Below are 26,622 nucleotides of genomic sequence, written 5' to 3' on the forward strand. Positions count from 1 at the left end.
GTAGAGAGCCTGCTGTGCGGCTTGATCCCAGGACCCTGAGATCATGACCTGACCTGAAGGCAGAGGCTTAATCGACTGAGCCATCCAGGAGCCCCTTAACTCTTCTTTAAATGTTTGGTGGAATTCACCTGTGAAAGCTATCTGGTCCTAGACTTTTGTTTTTTTTGGGGGGGGGATATTTTGGATTACTGATTCAATTTCTTTACTGGTTATTGGCCTTTCCAAGTTTTCTATTTCTCCTGTTTCTCTTTTCATAATCTGTATGTTTCTAGGAGTTTATTCATTTCTTTCAGGTTTTCCAGTTTGTTGGCATATACTTTTTTTGGCATATACTTTTTCATAATATCTCTTATAATTGTATTTCTGTAGTGATTGTTGTTTTTCTTCTCATTTGTGAATTTATTTATTTAATTTCTCTCTCTTCCTCTCTCTCTTTTAATAAACCTGGCTAGAGGTTTATCAATTTTATTTATTTTTTCAAAGAACCAATTCCTGGTCTCATTGATCTATTCTATTGTGTTTTTGTTTTGTTTTGGTTTTGTTTTGTTTTGGGGTTTGGGTTTTTTTTTTTGTTTTTATATTTTTTATTTCTGTTCTAACCTTTACTATTTTCTTCCTTCTGGTGGATTAGTCTTCATTTGTTATACTCTCTAGCTCCTTTGAATGTAATAAGTCAGGTTTTTTATTTGAGGTTTTTCTTGTTTCTTGGAATAGGCCTGTATTTCTATATACTTCCCGCTTAGAAATGCTTTTGCTGCATCCCAAAGGTTTGGACTGTTTTGTTTTCATGTATTTTTAAAAATTTCTTATTTGATTTCTTCATTAAACCAGTCATTGTTTTAGTAGCATGGTGTTTAACCTTCATGTGCTTATGATCTTTCCAAATTTTATATTTTGATCAACTCCAAATTTCATAGCATTGTGGGCAGAAAATGTAGTATGGTATGATTTCAGTCTTGTTGTATTTTTTGAGGACTGATTTGAGATCTAATATACGATCTATTCTTGAGATTGTTCCATATGCACTTGAAAAGGATTTATATTTGGGGCACCTGGGTGGCTCAGTGGGTTAAAGCCTCTGCCTTCGGCTCAGGCCATGATCCCAGGCTCCTGGGATCGAGCCCCGCGTCGGGCTCTCTGCTCAGCAGGGAGCCTGCTTCCTCCTCTCTCTCTCTGCCTGTCTCTCAGCCTACTTGTGATCCCTGTCTATCAAATAAATGAATAAAATCTTAAAAAAAAAGGTTTTATATTCTGTTTTAGAATTAAATGTTCTGAATGTATCTGTTAAGTCTATCTGTTCCAATGTGCCATTCAAAGCCATTGTTTCTTTATTTTCTGTTTAGATGATCTGTCTATAGATATAAGTGATGTGTTAAAGTCCCATACTATTATTATTATCATTGAGTACCTTTATGTTTGTTTTTAATTCTTATGTATTTGAGTGCTCCCATGTTGGAGGCATAAATATTGTTGGATTGTCCCCTTTATAATTATATAGTATCCTTTATCTCTTGTTGCAGTCTTTGTTTTAATGTCTAGTTTGTCTTATATAAACATTACTGCTCTGGCTTTGAAAGTGTGGATTGTTTTAGGTAATATAGACATTTTAACAATATTTGTTTTTCCAATCCACGAGCATGGAATGTTTTTCCATTTCTTTTTGTCTTCTTCAACTACTTTCATAAGTGTTGTAGAGTTTTCAAAGTAATTTTACCTCTTTGGTTTAGCTTTATTCCTAGATATCTTATGGTTTTGGTGCAGTTGTGAATGGGACCAATTCTTTGATTTCTCTTTCTTCTGCCTCATTCTTAGTGTATAGAAATGCAACCGATTTTTGTGCATTGATTTTATATTTTGCCACTTCGCTGAATTCCTATGTGAGTTCCAGCAATTTTGGGATGGAGTCTTACAAGTTGTCAACACAGAGTATAATGCAAAGGGTGAAAGTTTGACTTCTTTGTTGATTTGGATGATTTTATTTCTTTTGTTCTTTGATCACTGAAGCTAGAACTTCTAGTACTATGTTGAACAAGAGTGGAGAGAGTAAATATCCCTGTTATGTTCCTGAGTTTAGGGGAGAAACTCTCAGCTTTTTCCCCATTGAGGGTGATACTTGCTGTGGGTTTTTCATATATGGCTTTTATGATATAGTTATGTTCCCTCTATCCCTACACTGCAGAGAGTTTTTATCAGAAAATGATGCTCTATTTTGTCAAATGTTCTTTCTGCATCTATTGAGATGGGGTTTATCTAGCTTATTATTTCAATGAACAAGCTCCTTGTTTTGATCTATTCTACTGTTTTTTTTTTTAAATTCTATATCATTGATTTCTGCTCTAATCTTTATTATTTCTCTTCTCCTGCTGGATGTAGGCTTTATTTGCTCTTCTTTTTTCCAGCCCCTTTAGGTGAAAGATTAGATTGTGTATTTGAGACTTTTCTTATTTCTTATAGCCTCTATTGCTATATACTTTTTTATTAGGACTGCCTTTGCTGCATCCTAAATGTTCTGAAACTTTGGGGTTTCATTTTCATTTGTTTCTATGTATTTTTTAAATTCTTCAGTTATCTGGTTAATCCACTCATTCTTTAATAGGATGGTCTTTAACCTCCATGTATTTGTTTTCCTTCCAAATTTTCTTTTGTGATTGAGTTTAAGCTTTTTAAAAAATTTTATTCATTTCCTTGACATAGAGAGAGACAGCAAGAGAGGGAACACAAGCAGGAGGAGTGGGAAAGGGAGAAGCAGACTTTCTGCCAAGCAGGGACCCCAGTGTGGGGCTTGATAGAGTACCCTGGGATCATGACCTGATCTGAAGGCAGACACTGAACGACTTAGCCATCTAGGTGCCCCTGAGTTTAAAGCATTGTAGTCTGAAAATATTCATGGAGTAATCTCACGCTTTTGGTACCAGTTGAGCCCTGATTTGTGGCCCAGTATGTGGTGCATTCTGGAGACTGTTCCATGTTTTGTCTAGAAGAATGTATATTCTGTTGCTTTAGGATGAAATCCTCTGAATATATCTGTGAAGTCCATTTGGTCCAGTGTGTTATTCAAAGCCTTTGTTTCCTTCTTGCTCTTCTGCTTAGATGATCTGTCCATTGCTGTGAGTGGGATGTTAAAATTCCCTGGTATTATTGTAGTGTTTCAAATGAATTTCTTTAAGTTTTTGTTATTAATTGCTTTATATAATTGACTGCTTCCCAGTTAGGCACATAAATATTTGCAACTGTTAGATCTTCATGTTGGCTAAACCTCTTTATTATAATATGGTGTCCTTCTTATCTCTTATTACAGTCTTTGATTTAAAATCTAGTTTGTATGATGTAAGGATTGCTACCCCAGCTTTCTTTTGATGTCTATTAACATGATAAATGGTTCTCCAACCCCTCACTTTCAATCTGGAGGTGTCTTTGGGTCCAAAATGAGTCTCTTGTAGACAGCATATCACTGGGTCTTGTTTTTTAGTCCAATATGATACTCTCTGTCTTTTGATTGGAGCATTTAGTCCATTTACATTCAGAGTAATTATTTAAAGATATGACTTTAGTGCTTTTGTATTACCTGTAAAGTCACTGTTTCTGTAGATTGTCTTTTCTCTTCTTGTCTTTGTTACTTTGCTCAAAGGATCCATTTGAATATTTCTTGGAGGGCTGGTATAGGGATCACAAATTCTTTTAGTTTCTGTGTGTCCTGAAAACTCTTTATCTCTCCTTTCATTCTGAATGACAGCCTTGCTGGATAAGGTATTCTTGGCTGCATATTTTTCCCATTTAGCACATTGAATATGTCATGCCAGTCCTTTCTGGCTGCCGGCCTTGTTTCTGCCTTGTAGGTTATGGCATTTTGTCCCAAGCTGCTTTCAGGATTTCCTCTTTGTCTCTGAACTTTGCAAGCTCTGCTATGATATGTTGAGATGCTGACCTATTTTTATTGACTTTGAGGGCATTCTCTATGCTTCCTGGACTTAAGTGCCTGCTTATGTCCACAGATCAACGATATTCTCAGCTCTAATTTGTTCAAATAAACCTCTGCCCCTTTATCTTTCTCCTCCTCTTCTGGGACCCCTATTATTCAAGTATTATTTTGTGTTATGTATCACTGATTTCTCAAAATCTACCTTCATGATCCAGTAGTTTTCTCTCTTTTTTTTCTCAGTTTCCTTATTCTCCATTATTTTGTTTTCTATATCATTGACTATCTCTTCTGCTTTCTTTATTCTAGCAGGTAGAACCTCCATTTTTTATTGCATCTCAGTAATACCATTTTGAATTTGACCTGATTAGATTTTATTTCTTCTATTTCTATAGTAGGGGATTCTTTACTGTCATCTGTGTTTTTTTTTTTTTTCCCCAAGCCCAGCTAGTATCTTTATACTCATTGTTTTGAATACTAATTCTGACATATTCATGCTGGTTAAATCCCTGGCAGTGAGGGCTGTCTCCTATTCTTTCTTTTCAGGTGAGTTTCTCGGTTTCATCATTGTGTCTAGAAAGAATAAGTGAAAGTGAGAGAAAAGACAAAAATAGCAACAACAACTCCAGAAAAATACAAACAAACCAAACTGGAAGAAAACAAAAACAAACAAAGGAAGAAAAAATAAAATCAAACAATAAGTAAAACAGGACAAAACAATAAACTAGATCCTGGGTGTATTTTGGTCTATTTGTCAAAGGAAACTATATCTTAAAATAGAAAGAAAAACATTTATATATAAAAATGCTTTTAATATATATATTATAATTATATATATAATATATAAATATATATTAATATATATAAATATATAAAATAGAAAGGAAAACATTTATATATATAAATGTTTTCCTTTCTATTTCTATTTCTATTCTATTTCTATTTCTATTTCTATTATATATAATATACACACACAAAATTAAAATAAAATACAATGGAAGAAAATCAAATATATAAATATTTATATATATAAATTAAATTAAAAATGTATACATAAAGATTTAAAAGGAATTTAAAAAAAGAATTGAAAAAATAAGAAAACACCTGGGAAAAAACCCTGAAAGACTTAAGAATAATAATAAAGGACAATAAAAATACCACAAATGCTATATAGTGTTTTCTCCAAGAGCTAAAGTTTTGTAGCTCTGTATGATTGGTTTACTTGGTGTTAGTCTGTTTTTCTTGCTGGTCTTCTGTAGGAGGGGCACTAATTTTCAGGTATCCTTGCATGGTTGGGATTGTGCCTCCCTTGCCAGGGGCTGGGCTCAGTGTAAGTGGCTCCAGATTGCACTACTTGGTGGTGTTTTGCTTCCTGAAGACTTTCAGCACCAATGGAAGGGATGAAAATGACAGCACTCCTATCTCTAGCCCTAGAGCTGAAAGTTCATGCCCCCACCTCTTTAATGAGCCCTCACAGAAAAGCAATCACTCTTGTCTCCCTGGTTTCCATCCTAATTCTGTGTTCACTTGGCCTGTGACTGAGTGTTTATATTTTAAGTACATGACCCAGTTTCCAGTCTCCAAACTTTTGGGCTCCTCCAGTGTGGCCTGGAGCCATTCCTCCTGGGGAAGGGAGTGTTCTCATCAAGTTTCTGCCTTTTTCTGGGCCCCTGCCCAGAGAAGGGTCACCCCATCATAAAGTGGTACTTGGTTTATGGCAACACTGAGCAGAAAGGTGGAACCTAGACTTGCTGCTTTCAGCTGGCTTCCTTTCTCTGATGCTTGGGAACTCTGCCACACTCAGGCACCGCCATTCTTTTTGTGACTGTGAGGATCTCAAGACCATGCTGTCCACCTGGCCCCACTTCACAACCTGAGCACCTTTGAGCCAGGGATGTTCCCAAGTTGGCAGACTTCTTAATGCTCCCATTTTGCACTCTTATGCTTATATGCTTTTAATACTTTCTGGTAGCCTGCTTAAGTGCTTCCTCCCCTCCTTGGCCCCATATTCACATCTCCTCTACACCTTCTACCTTGCAAAAAGTGTATCATATCACTTTTCTATTTGTAGAACTGCAGCAATTCTTTTCTCAGATCTCCCATTTTCTCAGATCTTCTCTCAGATCCCCACTGGAGAGCTAGTTGCACTCCAGGGACCAGATGGAATTAGGGACCCCTACTCCTCTATCATCTTAACTCCTTCCCCAGACTCTGTTTTTAGATGTGTATGTATTTATAATTTTATATCTTCTTCATGGACATGTCAGTTTTCTTCTTGTTGTTTGCATATTATTCTCTTTCAGTACTTTTATTTTCAAGTTATTTGTATCTTTGAAAATAAAATGTGTCTTCTGTAAACAATATATATTTAGTTCTTCTCTTCTTTTCCCTTTATCAAGTCTGGCAGCTTCTGATATCTTCTTGGATTATTTAATTTTTTAAAAGATTTTATTTATTTGTCAGAGAGAAAAAGAGCAAGAGAGAGTACAAGCAGAGAGAGGGGCAGGCAGAGGGAGAAGCAGGCTCTCTGCTAAGCAAGGAGCCCAATGTGGGACTCAATTCCAGCACTCTGGGATAATGAACTGAGCTTAAGGCAGCTCCTAGACTGATGAGCCATGCAAGGATCTTGGATTATTTTAATTTTTAAATATTTTTTTGTGTACGGGAGGTTATTCAAGTCAACTGAGTATTTAACTCATTCTTTTTGAGGTCTGAATAGTACTTCATGGTATGCATGTGCTGTAATGGATTCATTTACTCCCTTTTTGGTGAGTATTCACTCTATTTCCAGTTTTCTTTTTTTTTCTTTTCCTTTTCTTTTCTCTTTCTTTGTTTTGCTTTACGCCATAAATAATGCTTATGAATTATCCTTATTCATGAGCACTTCCATCTTGGGCATTTAACTCCTATGAGAAAGGTCACCAGGAATAGGGATGATGGCTCAAAAGATTTATGTTGTTTAATTTTAATGGATATCATCCATTGCTTCATAAAGATTGTAACTTTTTTCACATATCCAAGTTAAAACTGAAAATACAATGTTCCTTTCATACCTAGTAATCATCGATTTTATATTTCTCTTTAATTTTTGTTATTCAGTGCACATTAAATTTTAATCTAAATGTGATTTTAATTTCTATTTCCTTGAGAATTAATTTAAACATCAGTTAATATGTAGTGGTCACTGGTATTAACTTTTCTCTGAATTGATAATTTATGCCTTTTCTCATGTTTTATTTGTTTGCCTTGTTATAAGAAATCTTTGAATATTAAAAATATTCACATTTTTATTGTCTGAAATAAAATATTATCAAAATGCTGACTTTGGTAATTAACTTCATTTGTGGATTTTTTTGTATCACAAAACTTCGATTTTCATGTATTCAAATATGTCTTCCTATTCCTACACAATTTTCAGCTTTGCAGTTTTATTTAGGAGGTATCAATAATGTCTATACTTTTTATGTATAAATTCTAGATTTGTCTGCATTTAACTATTTAATTCACTTGAGAAATATTTTTATATATGGTATAGGATAAACTACGACCCGAGATGGTGGTCTACTTTTGTTTTCTTTCAGATGAATAGCTGGTTCTGCAAGCACTATTTCTTAAATATGAAAGTCTCACATGTGATTGGGATACATTTTGATTTCTCTATTTTGTGTCACATTAATATTTTTCCACTCATAAACTAAGATCATAGTGACAATTACAGCAGCTTTATGGTATCATAATATCTAGCAAGGCAGATCTCATCCTGTTTTTTTCGTACTTTAACATATTTTCTCTCTTGGTTCTTTTTCTTATGTATAAACCTTAAGATCATTTTCTTAATCCTCACTCCCAAAATGGAGAACTCTAATTGGGATGGCATTAAAATTTAATACTAACTTAGAGTGATTAACAAACTTAGGATAGAAAGTCTCCTTATCCAAAAATAATGTGTACTCTTGTGATTAGACTGATTTTATGCCTTTTAATAAGATTACTGTAGTTTTCTTCATATAGATATTGTCTTTTTAAAATTTATTCTTAAGTAAAATTATTTAATTTTTCAGTATTGCAAGTGAATTTTTTATATAAAATAAGAAAAATCATTAATTTTATAGATATCTCCTATATCTAGCAATCTTAACCATATTCTTATAATTGTAGTAATTTTACTGGAGTCTCATGTGTTTTCTAGTATAAAATGTATCATAAACTCAAAGATGGAGTTTTATTTCTTCTATCCAAATGTGTGCCATAGTTATTTTATTTTCCTGTGCTTTTGCATTCACAAAAATTTCCCTGACCATGTTAAATAATGAAGAGAATAATAGATAAGCTCCTCATTTTAATTGAAATAGTTTTTCCACTTAGAATGATACTTATTATTATTTTTGTTGTTGATTTTTGCCATTGTTGCTGTGTTTAGTCTTTATAACATCTGAGTGCTTTCACTTGATTCCAATGTTTTGACTTGTTATTAGGAATTGCTGGTGAATTTTACCGAATTCTTTCTCAGAATTTATTATATCAACCATGCAGGTTTTATTTGTTAGTTTGTTGATGTAATGCAATAATACATATTTTATTGATGTTGAGCATGAGTTTACAGGAAATAAACTACCTCATCTTCACATATTATTCTTATGATACATTGCTGGAATCTACTGACTAACATTTATAAAATCTGCATTCATATTAATGAGTACAGATGTTTTATATTTTATAGTTTTATTAAATAGATCAATTACCACAGAAGAAACCTGAAAGTTGATTAAAAATTCAGGAATTTATGATCTCATATCTGCATTTTATCTAAGCTTAAATAATTGATAATCACATTATAATCTAGTCATTTTCAAACTTTGGTATGAATAAGAATCACTAAGGAAACTTGGTGATAAAATCACACACCCAGATCCCGTTGTACTTCAATAAATCTAGGTCTTTGTATTCTTTACCCGTTTTCCAGGTGATTCTGACCTGCCAAAATCTGAGAGTTACTTTCTAAACTGTTTTAAAAGCTCCTAGTTCCCTAATTTCTCTTTCTGTGTCTTACATTTTTAGTATATAGGAAAGCAACTGATTCCTGTGCATTGATTTTGTATCATACCACATTACTGAATTGCTGTATGAGTTCTAGTAGTTTGGGGATGGAGTCTTTTGGGTTTTCCACATAAAGTGTCATGTCCTCTGTGAAGAGAGACAGTTTGGCTTCTTCTTTGCCAATCTGAATACCTTTCATTTCTTTGTGTTTTCTGATTGTTGTTGCTAGGACTTCTAGTACTATGTTGAACAATAGTGGTGAGAATGGACATCCTTGTGTTCCCGCTCTTAAGGGGAAGGCTCTCAGCTTTTCCCCAGTGAGAATGATATTCACTGTGAGCTTTTCATAGCTGGATTTTATGAAATTGAAGAATGTTCCCTCTATCCCTATGCTCTGAAGAGTTTTAATCAGAAAAGGGTGCTGTATTTTGTCAAATGCTTTTTCTGCACCAATTGAGAGGTCCATATGGTTCTCGTCACTTCTCTTAGCAATGTGTTTTATCACACTGATTGATTCATGAATGTTGAACCACTTTTTGTATCCCAGGGATAAATCCTACCTGGTCATGATGGATAATCCTTTTAATGTACTGTTGGATCCTATTAGCTAAGAGCTTATTAAGAGTTTTGGTCACCATAATCATCAGGAATATTGTCTGAAAAAATTCTCCTTTTTGATGGGGTCTTTGCCTGGTTTTGGGATCAAGGTAATGTTGGCTTCATAGAATGAGTTTGGTAGTTTTCCTTATGTTTTTATTTTATGAAACAGCTTCAGGAGAATAGGTATTATTTCTTCTTTGAATGTTTGGTAGAATTTTGCAGGGAATCCATCAGGCCCTGGACTCATTTTGGGGGAGGTTTTTGATCACTGCTTTAATCTCATTACTGGTTATTGGTCTATTCATGTTATCAGTTTCTTCTTGTTTCAGTCATGGTAGTTTATAGATTTCCAGGAAGGCATCCATTTCTTCCAGGTTTCTTAATTTATTGGCATATAGTTGTTGATTATAATCTTTAATAATTGTTTCTATTTCCTTGGTGTTAGTTGTGGTCTCTCCCCTTTCATTCATAATTTTGTTAATTTGGGTCCTTTCTCTTTTCTTAAGGATGTGTCTGGTTAGTAGTTTATTAATATTATTCTTTCAAAAAAACAGCTTCCAGTTTCATTGATCTGCTCTACTGTATTTCTGGTTTCTAATTCATTGATCTCTGCTCTAATCTTAATTATTTCTCTTCTTGTGCATGGTTTAGGATTAATTTGAATTGATTCCATTTACAATAGCACCAAAACCCACAAGATACCTTGGAATAAACCTAACCAAAGAAGTAAAAGATCTATACTCTAGAAACTACAGAACACTTCTGAAAGAAATTGAAGAAGACACAAAATGATGGAAAAATTCTATACTCATGGATCAGAAGAATAAACATTGTTAAAATGTCTATGCTGCCTACAGCAATCTACACTTTCAACACCATCCCAATAAAAATACCAGTGGTATTTTTCAAAGTTCTGGAACAAACAATCCTAAAATTTGTAAGGAACCAGAAAAGACTCTGAGTTGCCAAGTAAATGTTGAAAAAGAAAAACAAACCTGGGGACATCATATTGGCTGATTTCAAGCTATATTACAAATCTGTGATCACCAAGACAGTGAGGTACTAGCACAAAAACAGACACATAGATCAATTGAACAGAATAGAGACCCCAGAAATGGACCCTCAACTCTATGGTCAACTAATCTTTGACAAAGCAGGGAAGAATATCACATGGAAAAAGATAGTCTCTTCAATAAATGATGCTGGGAAAATTGGACAGCCACATGCAAAAGAATGAAACTCAACCATTCTCTTATACCATACACAAAGATAAACTCTAAATGCATGAAAGACCTCAATGTGAGAGAGGAATCCATCAGAATCCTAGAGGAGAACATAAGCAGTAACCTCTTTGACATCAGCCACAGCAACTTCTTCCATGACCCATCTCCAAAGGCAAGGGAAAGAAAAGTGAAAATGAACTTTTGGGACTTCATCAAGATAAAAAACTTCTGAACAACAAAGGAAACAGTCAATAAAAAGAGGCAACCCTCAGAATGGGAAAAGATATTTGCAAGTGACACTACAGATATAGGGCTGGTATCCAAGATATATAAAGATCTTCTCAAACTCAACATCCAAAAAACAATCAAGTTAAAAAATGGGCAGAAGAGATGAACAGACAGCTCTCCAAAGAAGACATACAAATGGCTAACAGACACATGAAAAAATGTTTAACATCATTAACTATCAAGGATGTTCAAATCAAAACCACATTGAGATACCACCTTATACCCATTTGATTGGCAAAAAATTGACAAGGCAAGAAACAACAAATGTTGGAGAGGTTGTGGAAAAAGGTAACACTCTTATACTGTTGGTGGGAATGCAAGCTGGTGCAGCCATTTTGGAAAACAGTGTGGAGGTTCCTCAAAAAGTTAAAAAAGAGCTACCCTATGACCCAGCTTTTGCACTACTAGGTATTTACCACAAAGATACAGATGTAGTGAAAAGAAGGGCCACATGTACCCCAGTGTTCATAGCAGCAATGTCCACAATAGCCAAACTGTGGAAGGAGCCAAGATGCCCTTCACCAGACGAATGGATAAAGAAGATGTGGTCCATTTATACAATGGAATATTATTCTGCCATCAGAAAGGATGAATACCCAACATTTGCATCAACATGGATGGAACTGGAGGAGATTACTAAGTGCTAAGTAAAATAAATCAAGAAGAGAAAGACAATTATCATATGGTTTCACTTATTTGTGGAACATAAGTAATAGCTTTGGGGACATTGGGAGAGGCAAGAGAAAAATGAAGGGAGGAAAAATCAGAGGGATAGATGAATCTGATGATTCTGATGATTTTAGAGGGGAATGAGGTTGGCGGGATAGGTTAGTCCAATGATGGGTATTAAGGAGGGCACATATTGAATGGAGCACTGGATGTTCTGTGCAAACAATGAATCATGGAACACTACATCAAAAACTAATGATGTGCGTGCTGTATGGTGACTAACATAATTTAAAAAGGCTCCTAATTCATTTTATATAGACAAAACCTTTAATACCCCAAATCTCATGAGGCTAGGGCCTTTTACCTTTTTAAAACATAAATCAAATTGTATCTATCCCCTGCTTAAGACTTTTGAATAGTTTTCTTTTTTTCTTTCTTTATTCATTGAGGTATGATTGACATATTATATTAGTTACAGGTGTACAACATAATGATTCAGTATTTGTATATATTGCAAAATGATCACCACCATAAGTCTAGTTAATATCCACAGCACACATAGTCACAGAATCTTATTTCCTCTGATGAGAACTTTTAAGATTTACTTTATTAGCAACTTTCAGATACTCAGTACAGTGTTGTTAGGTAGTTGCCATGCTATATATTACATCCCCATACCTTGTTTATTTTATAACTGGAAGTTTGTACCTTTTAGTTCTCTTGACTCATTTTGCCCATTCCCTTCTTCTGGCAATTTCCAATTTTTTCTTTGTGTCTATGTGCTTTTTTTTTTTTTTAAACTCCACATGTAAATGAGATCATAGATATTTGTCTTTTTCTGTTTGACTTAATTCACTTATTAATTCACTTAGCATAATGCCCTCATGCACCCCAACGTTCATAGCAAGGTCCATCCATATCACAAATGGAAAATTTTCATTTTTTATGGCCAAATAATACTCCATTGTGGGGTATATGTGTGTGTGTGTGTGTGTGTGTGTGTGTGTGTGTGTGTGTGCATGCACACGCATACACATCTCACAAGCTCTTCATTCATCCATTGATGGGCCCTTAAATTTTTACCATCTCCTAACCAGAATTTCTTATATCTTTTTGTTTTGATTGCAAGCATTCTAACAGGCGTGAGGTACTATCTCATTGTAGTTTTAATTTCTTAATAGTTTAAGTGATTTTTTCATCCATTTTTTAATGTCATTATTTATGTGTCTATATGTATGTCTGCCATTTTAATTTTTTTCTCTATTCTATAGCTATTTGTTTCTCCCCTACTATCTCCTTTTGTCATAAGCACATGTTTTCTAGTTTTTTAAAATTATCTTTTTATTAGAAATAGTCATTTACTCATATGCATTTATAAGAATATTTAAAGATTATTTTGTGTGATAAATCCATTGGCCCCAAACAAAAACTTTTATTCTGAATTTTTTACTCTTGAGTATCTCAAACCACCTTGTTCTTTCATTTAATCCTGAAAAATCTATGATATTTACCCTATCCTAGGTTTAATGCACTTTTAAATAAGTACTCAATTTCTCTGATGAACTTTCTGCCCTATCTGCCTTCCAAAAATTATGTTCTTGGTCTTCTTTATTACTTACAGATGGGTGTTATCTCAAATATTGGCATAGAGTGCTTACATTATTACATTATTGACTAATCACCTTAATTTATATCTATGTGTTTGTGGATTTGTGTGGTTTGTGTGTACACATTGTCAGTAGTGTCATTTTTTCATTTCATTTTTACTGAATAAAACGTGAATAAAATATATCAAAATAAAAGGGATATATAGAGATCCTATGTATCCTTTTTTTTCAATTTGTAACAACTTAAAATATCATAATACAGTATTACATCTAGGATATTAACAATCATAGTCAAAATGCAGAATAACTTCAAATGAGGATCTGTTGTTTGGCCTTTTCACAGCCACACCCAGTTCTCCTTCATTACCCTTTCCCTGATATCTGAAGACAACTAATCTTTTCTCCATGTCTATACTTTTTAATTTCCAAAACTTTATCTAAATGGAATCATTCAATGTATAATATCCTTGGATTGCCTTTTCTCACACAGCCATTCTGGATGTTCTCCCTGCCTTAACTGCTCTTTAACTGCTCCTTAAACAAATTTTAAAGTCAATCTGCCTGCTCTTAGTGCCAATTTCTCATACTTGAAGAAAAGCGGATAGAACCAATCTGAGTATTTTAGGGTTTTTGAGGTGGATTATATTGCTGCACTGGTCTATCATTTAAATATCTTAAATCTGCTTTATCTTTTATCACTTATCTGTTCTTCAGTTTTCAAATTTTGTGTTTGTTTTTGCTTTTATTTGTGCTCTTGAAACTTTATTTTTCTATTAACAATGTTTAATAATTTAATATTTTTAACTTTTTAAATAATATTTCACTAAGGCATGGTTTTGAAAGCATATATTCAATACATAATCTTTATTCACATTTAAATCCTACAGTTTAAACTAACATTTTCTTTCAACAATTATTATTTGATAGTAAAACTATAACTTATTTGTAGTGTCTGATTTCAAATTGAGATAAAATTTCCATGTGACATTATATTAGTTTCAAGGGTACAATATAAGGATTCAGTATTTGCAAAATATGTACTGAAAAATGATCACACATAGCTATAATTTTTTATAATGAAAATTTTTATGCTCTATTCTTTTAGCAACTTTCAAATATACAATACAGTAGTATTAATTATAGTCATGATGCTGTACATTAATTCCCAGGAATTAATTATTTTATAACTGGATCACCTCACCCATTTCTTCTATTCCCTACACCCCACCTCTGGAAACCACCAATCTTTTCTCTGTATCTATGAGTTTGGTTTTTTGTTTTGTTTTTAGATTCCAGATATAAATGAGATAATTCAGTATTTATCTTCCTCTGACTCATTTCCCTGGGAATAATGCTTTCAAGCTGCATCCATGTTGTCACAAATGGCAAGACTTTCTTCTTTTTTTGGCATAAGTCTTTTTGAATTAATGTTTTTATTTCCTCTGGACAAATACCCAGAAGTGGAATTGGTGGATCATATGGCAGCTCTATTTTTAATTTCCTGAGGAACCTCCATACTCTTTTCCAGAGTGGCTGCACCAGGTTACATTCCTACCAACAGCACTTGAGGGTTCCTTTTTCTACACATCATCACCAATACTTGCTATTTCTTTCTTTTTTTTTTTTAATAACAGCTATTCTAACAGGTGTGAGATGATCTCATTGTAGTTTTGATTAGTAGTTCCCTGTGATTAGTAATTTTGAGTGCCTTTTCATGTACCTCTTGGTCATCTGTATATTTTCTCAGAAAAATTGTCGATTCAAATCCTCTGCCCATTTTTTAATTGGATTGTTTGCTTTTTTTTTTTTTTTTTTGCTATTGAGTCATATGAGTTCTTTACATATTTTGATATTAACACATTATTGGATATATGATTTACAAATATCTTCTCCTGTTTGGTAGATTGCCTTTTCATTTTGTTCCTGTTATCTTTTGCGGTGCATAAGGTTTTTAGAGTGATATAGTCTCACTTAATTTTACTTTTGTTGCCTTTGCTTTAGGTGTCAAGTCAAAAAAGTCATTGCCACCTGATGTGAAAAAGTTTACTGTATGTTGTCCTTGAGGAGTTTTATGGTTTCAGATCTTACATTCAAGTTTTTAATTCATTATGAGTTACGTTTTGTGTAGAGTGTAAGATAGTGGTATGGTTTCATTCTTTTGTATGTTTGTTCAATTTTCTTAATACCATTTCTTGAAGAGATTATTTTTCCCTGTTGTGTATTGTTGACTCCTTTGTTACAAATTAATTGACCATAAGGTATGCATGGATTTATATCTGAGCTTTCTGTTCTAGTCCATTGTTCTATGTGTTTGTTTTTATGGCAACATCATACTGTTTTGATTACTATAGTTTTGTAATATATTTTGAAAGCAGAGAGCATGATGTCTCTAGATTTGTTCTTTTTCAAAATTTTTTGGCTATTCAGGGTCTTTTGTGGTTCCACTCAAATTTCAAGGCTCTTTGTTTTATTTCTGTGGAAAATGTCCCTGAAAATTTAATAAGCATTACCTTGAATCTATATATTACTTTAGGTAGTATGGACATTTTAACAATGCTAATTATTCTGATCCTTGGATACAGTATATATTTCTATTTTTGTGTGTTTTTAATTTCTTTTATCATTGTCTTATAGTTTTCACTGTACATATCTTTAATCTCCTTATTTAAACTTATTTCTAAGTGTTTTATTCTTTTTGATGTAAATACAAATGGAATTGTTTTAGTTTTTCTTCCTAATTGTTTGTTATAGTATACAGAAATGCAACAGATTTTTGCATATTGATTTTTTATCCTGCAACTTTAGTGAATTTTAAAAATTTGTTCTAAGTGTGTGTGTGTGTGTGTGTGTGTGTGTGTGTGTGTATCTGTAGGGTTTTCTATGTATAATATCATGTGATCTGCAAAGAGTAATAATTTACTTCTTCCTTTCCAATTTGTATAATTTCTTACCTAGTTGCTCTGGGTAGAATTTTTGATACTATATTAAATAAAAGTAGTGAGAGTGGGCATCTTTGTCTCATTCCTGATCTTAAACTAAAAGCTTTCAGGTTTTCTCAGTTGAGTATAATGTTAGTTATAGGCTTGTTATATATGGCTTTTATTATGTTGATGTACCTTCTCTCCATACCCACTTTGGTGAGAGTTTTCATTTTGAAAGGATGTTGAAGTTCATTAAAATGTTTTTTTTTCTGCATCTTCTGATGATTCTTCATCATCTGAATATGTAATTTGTATCCTTCATTTTGTTGATGTAGTGTAGCATATTGACTGATTTGCAGATGTTGAACCATTCTTACATTACTAGGAAAAAATCCCTACTGATCATAGCATATAATCCTTTTAATATGCTATTGAATTTAATTTGCCTATACTTTGTTGAGGAATTTTTGCATCTGTGTTCATTAGGAATATTGGTTTGTATTTTACTTTTGCAGTGTTTGATTTTGGTGTTAGGGTAATGGTGGCATCATAAAATGAGTTTGGAAATCTTCCCTCCTCTTATATTTGGAAGAATTTGTAGTGTCTTTTGTATTTTTAAAAATGTTTTCTTGTTTTACACTGAGTATAATATTAATTCTATAATAATAATGTTTAAAAACTAATAAATTGGTAAGTTAAACAATTTCTTACCTTTTTCAGTATAATCATATGGGTTCTGATACAATTGTTGTCACTCAAAAGATCTTCCAGTTGATTGGACTGACCAATGCTGTAAGTATTTGCTTTTTAATTCTTTTTGCATTTGCTTGTGTTACCTAAGAATTCCCATACTTTATTTATGGCACTGTCTGAATGCACATGATGTATAAAATAGGCCAAATTATGTAACTGCTTTAAGTTTCAGTTTTCTGAATAGGAATAATAATAGAACTAATAATTATTATATATTCCTAATTTTGTATACTATAATTATGTATACTATAATAATCTATACCTAATTATGCTAATTATAAAATTGATAAAGCACTTCACATAGGGCTTGCTGAAGTACAAGCATTTCAAACTTAATTATTACTTGTTTTATAAGTCATACTTATTACTTATTCATATACTTTCTAAGATCCAATCCAGACTTAGCAATTCTGTTGTTTAATATTTGTCATCAGTGTAGTGTTTATTTTTATAGATAAATCTCCAGATCTATTTAAACCTTTATATCTAAACATATTTTCTTCATGTTTTCTATTTTAGATTTTTACATCATTTAATGTTACAATAATTCTCTCTTCATTGGAACTTTGGATAGATGAAAATAAAATCTCAGTAACCGGAGATGCTAATGAATTATTATACAGATTTTTAAAATGGAAAAGATCTTATCTTGTTTTGCGTCCACATGATATAGCATTTTTACTTGTGTAAGCATATTTTGGTTTTACTAAGTCTTATACAAAGGAAACATCCATATTTGGCCTAATTTCTGAGAGTTGACAGACTGTTAGGGAACATATGCCATTTTTTTTCTACATACAACATCATGTGAATATTATTTTTCAAAACAGTTTTTATAGCAGAATTATTGGTGTCAATCATTCTATTTACTTGTTTGTAGTTAAAACTCGCCCTTTCAATATTGTTATTATATGCTCCATTACCTTAGAATGTGTACCATATCATTAAATGTCCCTAACAATACTTAAAATAATACTATCTATCTGAAGAAACACACATGATGAATGTAGTCGTTAGGACTTCTTTTTATGTTTTATTTTCATGAGATAACCAAAAAACCCCCAAGGATATGGCGACACTACTGTAAATTTAAATATCTCTAACATATTATATTTACATTGTGTTGCATTTTAAAAAATATAAGGCTTCTCTTCTATTTAATAAGTTCTTTGTTTTTCTCTTATTAATATTTAGGATCTATATATAATATATTACTATATTATATAAAATATATTTATAAAATTATAATATTTTAAATTATTTTCTGTTCCACAAGCATGCCATATATTCTCATGATCCTGGTTGTCTAATTCTATCCAATTATATAAGAAACTTCAGCCCATGAGGTGACTCTGCCCATTTTATTTATCAATTGTATTTCTTTAGCTTTCTAACTTTAAGGAATTTTATTTATTTTTATTATTTTGATATTTTAGGAATTACCTAATTTTAAAAAATACTACATAATAAAGAATGTTGTTTTCTAAAAATTCAGTACGAATATAAACTTTCTATTATTTGTTTTTTAAAAGTATTTCATTGTTTTCAAGACAAGCAGGCATATTTAGTCACTTCCAAGCTTCATTACCCTAATGTTAAGTGGAAATATTTATTAATTTATTATATAAATATGCAAATAAAATGTTATTAGGAAAATTTAATAGTAATTGTGCTTAATTTTACAAAATTATATGACTATGATCCTTTTTTAAACTTAAGTTACAGAGAAAAATCAAATTATGTTGGTGCAACCTTTCAAGGGAAGATGTGTGATAGCCATTATGGAGGAGCTGTTGCTCTGGTATGATATGTTTTAATTTATTTGGCTAAGATGTATAAATAGAATGCTATTTAGATTAATATACAGTTAAGCATTTCTTTATTTTATTATTTTTATGTACATTAAAATTTGCAAAATGATTCTGAGGATCTTTGTCCTTGCTACAGATTGGAAATGTTGGGACTTTAAAAAGATCTTATTGAACTTCATAAATATAAAATTTGTATCCTTTGGATAAATAATTAGTAATGCAACTGCTGGATCATAGGATAGTTCTATTTTTAACTTTTTGAAGAAACTTCTGTACTGTTTTCTGGAGTGGTTTCACCACTTTGCATTTTCACAAACAGTGCAAAAATTTTCCCCTTTCTCTATATCCTTGCCAACACGTATTATTTCCTGTGTTGTTAACCTTAGCCATTCTTACAGGTATGGGGTGATATATCATTGTGGTTTTGATTCCTATTTCCCTGATGATCTGTCTGTTGGCCGTTTATGTGTCTTATTTGGAAAAATGTCTGTTCATGTTTTCTTTCTGCCAATTTCTTAATTGGATTATTTGTATTTTGTTGTTGAGTTTAATAAGTTCTTTATAGATTTTGGATACTAACCGTTTATCAGATAAGTCATTGGCACATATCTTCTCCCATTCTGAAGGTTGCCTTATAGTTGACTGTTTCACTGAGCAGAAGTTCTTATCTTGATGAAGCCCTAATAGTTCATTTTTGCTTTTGCTTCCCTTGCCTCCCTTGCCATCCTTGCCTCTGGAGAAGCTGCTATGGCTGAGGTCAAAGAGGTTACTGCCTGTGTTCTCCTCAAGGATTTTGATGGTTTTCTGTTTTGCATTTAGGTCTTTCATCCATTTTGAGTTTATTTTTGTGTATGGGGTAAGAAAGTGGTCCAGTTTCGTTCTTTTGCATGTTGCTTTCCAGTTTTCCCAAGAGCATTTGTTGAAGAGACTGTCTCTTTTCCATTGGATATTCTTTCCTGCTTTGTCAAAGATTAGTTGATCATACAGTTGTGGGTCCATTTCTGGATTTTCTCTTCTGTTCCATTGATCTCTGTGCCTCTTTTGTGTCAGTATCATATTGTCTTGATGGCTACAGCTTTGTAATATAACTTGAAGTCTGGAATTGTGATGCCTCCAGATTTGCTTTTCATTTTCAGATTGCTTTGGCTAGTTGGGGTCTTTTGTGGTTCCATACAAATTTTAGGATTGTTTGTTCTAACTTAAAAACTGCTGGTGGTATTTTGATAGGGACTGCATTAAATGTGTAGGTTGCTTTGGATATTATAGACATTTTAACAATATTTTTTCTTCCAATCCATGAGCATGGAATGTTTTTCCTTTCTTTGTGTCCTCTTCCAATTTCTCTCATCAGTGTTCTTCTATAGTTTTCATAGTACAGGTCTTTTCCATCTTTAGGTTTATACCTAAGGATATTATTTTTGGTGCAAGGGCAAATAGGATCAATTTCTTGATTTCTCTGGGGTAATTTTAATGTAATGTAGAGTATTAAATGTGAAATATTAAATTCTTAGAATGAATTTGGATATTTTCCTTCCTTTTTGAAATTTTGTAATAATTTAAGAAGAATAGGAATTAACTCTTTGCCTGTGAAGCCATTGGCCCTAGACTGTTTTTTTTTTTTTTTTTTTTTTGGAGGGGGAGATTTTTGATTAATGACTTAATTTCTTTGCTGGTTATGGGGCTGTTCAAATTTTGTATTCCTTCCTGTTTCAGTTTTGGTAGATTATATGTTTCTAGGAATTTACCCATTTCTTCCAGATTGACCAGTTTGTTGGCATATACTTTTTTATTGTATTCTCTTATAATTGCTTATATTTCTGTGGTGTTGGTTCTGATCTCTCCTTTTTTTGTTATTTTATTTACTTGGGTCCTTTCTCTCTTCTTTTTGATAAGTCTGGCTAGGGGTTATTAATGTTATTAATTCTGACGAAGAACCATGTCTAGTTTCATTGATCTATTCTACTGTTCTTTTGTTGTTTGTTCCTATATCATTTATTTCTGCTGTAGTCATTATTATTTCTCTTCTCCTGGCTTTAGGCTTTATTAGGTTTTACTTTTCTAGCTCCTTTAGGTGGAAGGTTAGGTTGTGGATTTGAGACATTTCTTGCTTCTTAAGGTGGCCTGTATTACTATGTATTTCCCTCTTAGTGCTGCCTTTGCTGCATCCCAAAGGTACTGGACTGTCATATTTTCATTTTCATTTGTTTCCATATATATTTTTATTTTTTCTTTAAAGTATTGTTTAACCCAAAATAAATAAAATCTTAAAAAAAAGTATTGTTTAACCCATTCATTCTTTAGTGGGATGCTCTTTAACCTCCATATATTTGTGATCTATCCAAATTTTTCTTGTGGTCGACTTCAAGTTTCATAGCTTTGTGGTCTGAAAATATGCATAGTATGATCTCAACCTTTGTGTACTTGTTGAGGTCTGATTTGCAACCCAGTATATGATCTATTCTGTAGAATGTTCTGTGTGCAGTCAAAAAGAACGTGTATCCTGCTGCTTTAGGATGAAATGTTTTGTATATATCTGTTAAGTCCATCTGGTCCAGTGTGTCATTTAAAGCCATTGTTTCCAAGTGGATTTTCTGTTTAGATGTTGCGGTGGGATGTTGAAGTCCCCTACTATTATTGTACTATTACCAATCATTTTATTTTTGTTATTAATTGATTTATATATTTAGTTGCTCCCAAGTTGGATGCATAAATATTTACAATTGTTAGAATTTCTTGTTAGATAGACCCTTTTATTATGACATAGTGCCCTTCTTCATCTTTTATTACAGTCTGATATAAGTATGGCTACTTAGGATTTCTTTTGATATATTAGTGTGATAGATGGTTCTCCATCTCCTCAATTTAAATCTGCAGGTGACTTTTGATCTAGAGTGACTCTCTTGCAGGTAACATATAGATGGGTCATTTTTTGTTTTGTTTTTGTTTTGTTTTATCCATTTTGATATCCTATGTCTTTTGATTGGAACATTTAGTCCATTTACATTCAGAGTGATTACTGATAGATATAAATTTAGTGTCATTGTGTTATCTGTAGAGTTGGTGTTCTTGGTGATGTTTTCTGTTCCTTTCTAGTCTTCGTTGCTTTTGGTCTCCCCCCCCGCCCCATTCAGTGTTGCAGGGATGGTTTAGTGGTCATGAACTCCTTTGGTTTTTGTGTGTCTGGGAAACTCTATGTCTCTCCTTTTATGAAGGGCAGCCTTGCTGGATAATGTATTGTTGGCTCCATATTTTCTCCATTAAGCACACTGAATATATATACTACTCTCTTCAGACCTGATAAGTTTCTGTGGAGAGATCTTCTGCAAATCTGATTTGCCTTCTTTTGTAGGTTAAGGACTTTTTTCCTGCTTTCTGGACTCTTTCCTTGTCTGTGTTTTGTGAATTTGACTAAAATACGTGTTGGACAGCTTTTCCTGATTTTGATGGGAGTTCAGTATCTATTTCCTTTCCTAGATTAAGGAAGTTTTCAGCTGTAATTTTCTCAAATAAACCTACTGCCCACTTTTCCCCCTTCTATTATTCTTCTGGGACTTCTATGATATGAATGTTATTATGCTTTCTGGAGTTGCTGATTTCCTTAAATCTACATTTGTGATCCAGTATTTTTTTCTCTTCATTTCTTCATAATTTTTTCTTCTATATTACTTATTCATTCTTCTGCTTCTTTCATCCTGTGGCCATTACCTTCCCTTGTTTTCACATCTTAGTTATAGCATTTTTTATTTCAGCCTGACTAGTTTTTAGGTCTTTCATATCTGTGTTTCAGGGACTCCTGATGTCTCCTATGCTTTTCTCAAGCCCACCTAGTATCCTTAATGATTGTTGTTTAATCCTGAATCAGGCATATCTGTCTGTCTGTTTCAATTAGATCCTATATCTGTTTTGATTCGATCCCTGGCCATGACATTTTCTTGTTCTTTCTTTGGGATGGATTCCTCATCTTGGCATTTTGGCTAGGTCCCTGTCTTCTTCTTTGTGTTAGAAAAGCCTGTTATATTTCCTGCTCCTGTAAGTAATGCTTTATTAAGAAGAGGTTGTATACTGTGCAGGTCCTGTCATGTTAGGATGTGTCTCTGGTGTAAGTTGTGTACACTCTGCTGTTACATTTTGGCTGCTGTTTTCTTCCAGTCAGTCCTCTGCAGAGTTTCTCCTTGCCTGCAGTGGGGAGTGTTTGGACCTTGGCCAGAGTATGGTGAATTTTAACTAGGTGTGCTCTGGTCTGCTTGTTAAAAGAGACCTGATACTATTTCTTTTTTTTTTTTTTAATGGGGTAATTTTTTTTTTTTTTATTTGACAGAGAGAGATCACAAGTAGACAGAGAGGCAGGCAGAGAGAGAGAGAGAGAGAGAGAGGGAAGCAGGCTCCTTGCGGAGCAGAGAGCCCAATGCGGGACTCGATCCCAGGACCCTGAGATCATGACCTGAGCCAAAGGCAGCAGCTTAACCCACTGAGCCACCCAGGTGCCCCCTGATACTATTTCTACTAGCACTGAAGCTTTATAGAACTTTATGATCAGTAGATATGGTACATGCAGAGTTTGTGCTACTTATCTGGTATAGGGGTCCAATGATCTTGTTCTCTGGCACAATTGCTCTAGAAAGGCTGCATATGCAGAGTATGGGAGGGTAAGGCTTCGTGTAAGCAGTTTAGGCTGCCACTGTTGGTGCTGTGCTTACTGAAGTTAGTTTATGCTGAAGGGAAGAGGAGAAAAATGATGCAAGCCCCTTCCATCATCCTGAAGAAAAGAGAGTTTTTGCTTGCCATTGTCTGGGAAATTCTCCCAGAAGAAGGAACAATCTCCCATCACATGTTCCAGGCAGGGCTCAGTCTTTGCCTTCACACTGACTAACTGCACCCTGGAAGTACTGTGCCACCTGCATTCTATCCCAGGGAGGCTGGCTAAGTTTTTAAACTCCAAACTTTATGGACCTGGCATGGCATGAACCCATTGGTTCTCTGGTGGAGGATCTTGCCATGCTGGTGTTGATGTGGGTTTGCCCAGAAGGACAGACACACCAAGCACAGGGGGATTGATTATGGAATAAAGTGCAGGAAAAAGCCAGTGTCCAGGTGAGCAGCCCTCAGCAGTTGTCTGTGTACCTATGTTGAAGGGTGGGGAAGGGAATGGCGCCCACCAGCTCTTCTATCCTTGGAGAAACAATGCCATCTCTCCCAGATGCTCTTTATGAAGGGAAACTATCTCCCAGTGTACATCAAGAGATCCTCAGATCTCTTGGTCCGCTACTTGGCTGTTTGCTCTCCTCCACAGAAACAATGTAGCACCCACCAGGATCCACACTGATCACAATGTAGATATCTAAAACTCCAATCTTTGAGTCCCACTGGTTGTTAAAGTTCATGAAAATCAGCCCTTCTCATTTTACCATTCAGTGTCTTTGGGGAAGTGTTTTTCTTGTCTGATCTCTTTTGGGGTCCTCTCTCTCTCTCTCTCTCTCTCCCTTCCTCCCTTTTGTCTCTCTCCCTGACCTAGGTTCCCTCATTGGGATCCTTTTCTTCCCCAAATCACCTCTCCACACCTCCTACCTTCCATAATGTGGCCTCTTATTTCTCTCTCTAGTTACACAGTTTGTTGTGTTGGTCCTCAGATCAATTTCTTGGATATCCAGAATGACTTCATAGTTATCTGTCTGTGTTTGAAGGAAAAGGCAAGCCTAGGGTCCTCCTACTCCATCTTAGGTCCTCTCTGTACTCTTAAACACCCATAACCCTCCCTAGTCTACCAGATCTGTGGAATAAAATCTAAGATCTATATCCCTTCATTGCTACTTCTTAAAAGTTTATAGATAAACCACAACCCAGGTGATTTTGGATGAGTAGAAACATGTAGGAATAATTAGCAGAAGATATTTGATGTCTTGCAACTCTTTTTCCTGGGACTCATCTACTCTCTTGTTAGTCACTAATTTACTCTTTCATGAGGACTGACACAAGCTAGTTCTTGGTCTCAAGATTTTTATGCCATTACAAATTACTGGACACATTATCTCTTGACCTCAGTTCATGGAGTGTATAGATCCTGAATATTAAATGTCCTCAGAAGAAAACACAGTACACATTACATACTACTTAAAGCAGAACTATCAGTAGTTATAGAAACTTCAAATAAAATAAAGTGTAAGGAATTATAGAAAAGGACTAGTTGGAAGTATTAGGTACAAAAAAATATAATAAATTGCACACAGGCTGTTAGATTAAATTAGAATCAGAACCTCTCCCAGGAGATATCAGAAAAGTTATAGGAACAGTAAAAAAAAAAATAATAAGTTTAAGAGAAATGGATTACTAAAATAGAAATGCCAATATCTAGATATTAAAAGTAAAAGAGATTGGAGCACCTGGGTGGTTCAGTTGCTAAGATTCTGACTCTTGATTTCAGCTCATGTCATGACCTCAGGGGTGTGAGATTGAGCCACTGTGGGGCTCTGTGCTCAGCATGGAGTTTGCTTGAGGTTCTCTTCCTCTGCCCCTTGTCCCACTTGAGTGTGCTCTCTTTTTTTCTCTGTCTCCCTCAAATAAATATATAAAATCTTTTTTAAAAAGAGTAATGGAGATAATAACTAAAAAAAACTATAAGAAAACTTTTGAAGGAGAAATGAAAATAAATTTCAGCAAATTATAGCCATTATGTGATCAAAAAATCCTTATGCCAGGAAATCCCTTTTGGAGTCTCCACATAATCCCTTATCCTGAGTCATCTAGTAGGAGGGGAGAAAACTGAGTTGTCAGATGAAAAGGGCACATAAAATTTCAAAACAGAATAAAGAAAATGCACACTGACAATGAAATGAAAATATCAAATACAAAGAAATTTCTTTATCTCTTGAAAAAAGAAAATCATAATAAAAAAGAAGTTCTATAGTGGGAAAGATCACATTGAAATAAAAAAAGATAGTATTCTTAAAATAATAACATAAAAGTACTTTAAAAGCACAATTAATATCTTAAAAAAATCATTCAATATAAGACACAATAAAAACAGTCTCAGGTATATAAGTCCTCAAAAGATTTGCCAAATGAATGACTAACATTCAGAATACATTTGTAGAAATTACTTATAATATGAAAAACTACAAGGATCAGGAAACTAAAAGTGAATAAATATTGCTAAATTTTATTATTGTCTTAAAATGAAAAGAGCTGGAACTGAGCTCTGTGGAGAATGACAGGTATTTTATCAATATTAAACCAGAGCACATTCTATGATGGTGTGGTTAAGAGAGTAATAGAATTGACATGAAAGCATGTTATAGGACTTGTTTTCTTAAGAGAAAGGTATAGATAATGGTAAATTTTAGGAAGAAGTAGGGCATATGAGATGAATATTGGTCCTAAGAACAGATAGTAAGAACAAAACTTTACTATGTAATAACCTAATGAAAGAAATGAAAATACAGCCAAGAAAGAAGAAGCACAAGAACAATAATGCAAAATAGAATAGAATAGAAAATGAATAGAAAATATAAAATAAAATGGTTTAATATATTTTAATATAACAACAATTATGTGAATATAAATAGGTTAAACTCACCAACTAAGTGATAAAATCTTTGATAGATTTAAAAATTATTTAAAGGTCAAATATTTCTTTGTAAGAGATACTAGGACTAAGTGAAGGTGAATATAAAAAGATAAAATATATTCAAGTTAAATAAGAAGCAAGTAAATATGAGAGGACAGAATTTATAGAAAATATAGATAACAAATAGGCATAAATTTCATGGTACATTTTCATGTAGATATTTTGCATATATTAAA

At 33.4% G+C, this 26,622-nt stretch overlaps 1 protein-coding gene across 1 annotated transcript in view; it reads left to right on the forward strand.

Moving 5' to 3' along the window:
* The window catches only part of LOC111144611 (ADAM metallopeptidase domain 2), a 147,147-nt gene that overhangs the window by 34,511 nt on the left and 86,014 nt on the right, over positions 1–26,622 (forward strand). Inside the window, exons 8-10 of the mRNA XM_022498995.1 lie at positions 16,982–17,053; positions 17,534–17,700; positions 18,734–18,815. Of these exons, the coding sequence (XP_022354703.1) occupies positions 16,982–17,053; positions 17,534–17,700; positions 18,734–18,815 (321 nt within the window). The remainder of the gene's footprint in view (positions 1–16,981; positions 17,054–17,533; positions 17,701–18,733; positions 18,816–26,622) is intronic.

This window comes from Enhydra lutris, unplaced genomic scaffold (genome assembly GCF_002288905.1).
Source record: "Enhydra lutris kenyoni isolate GAN:26980312 unplaced genomic scaffold, ASM228890v2 scaffoldscaffold11, whole genome shotgun sequence".
Taxonomy (NCBI): domain Eukaryota; kingdom Metazoa; phylum Chordata; class Mammalia; order Carnivora; family Mustelidae; genus Enhydra; species Enhydra lutris.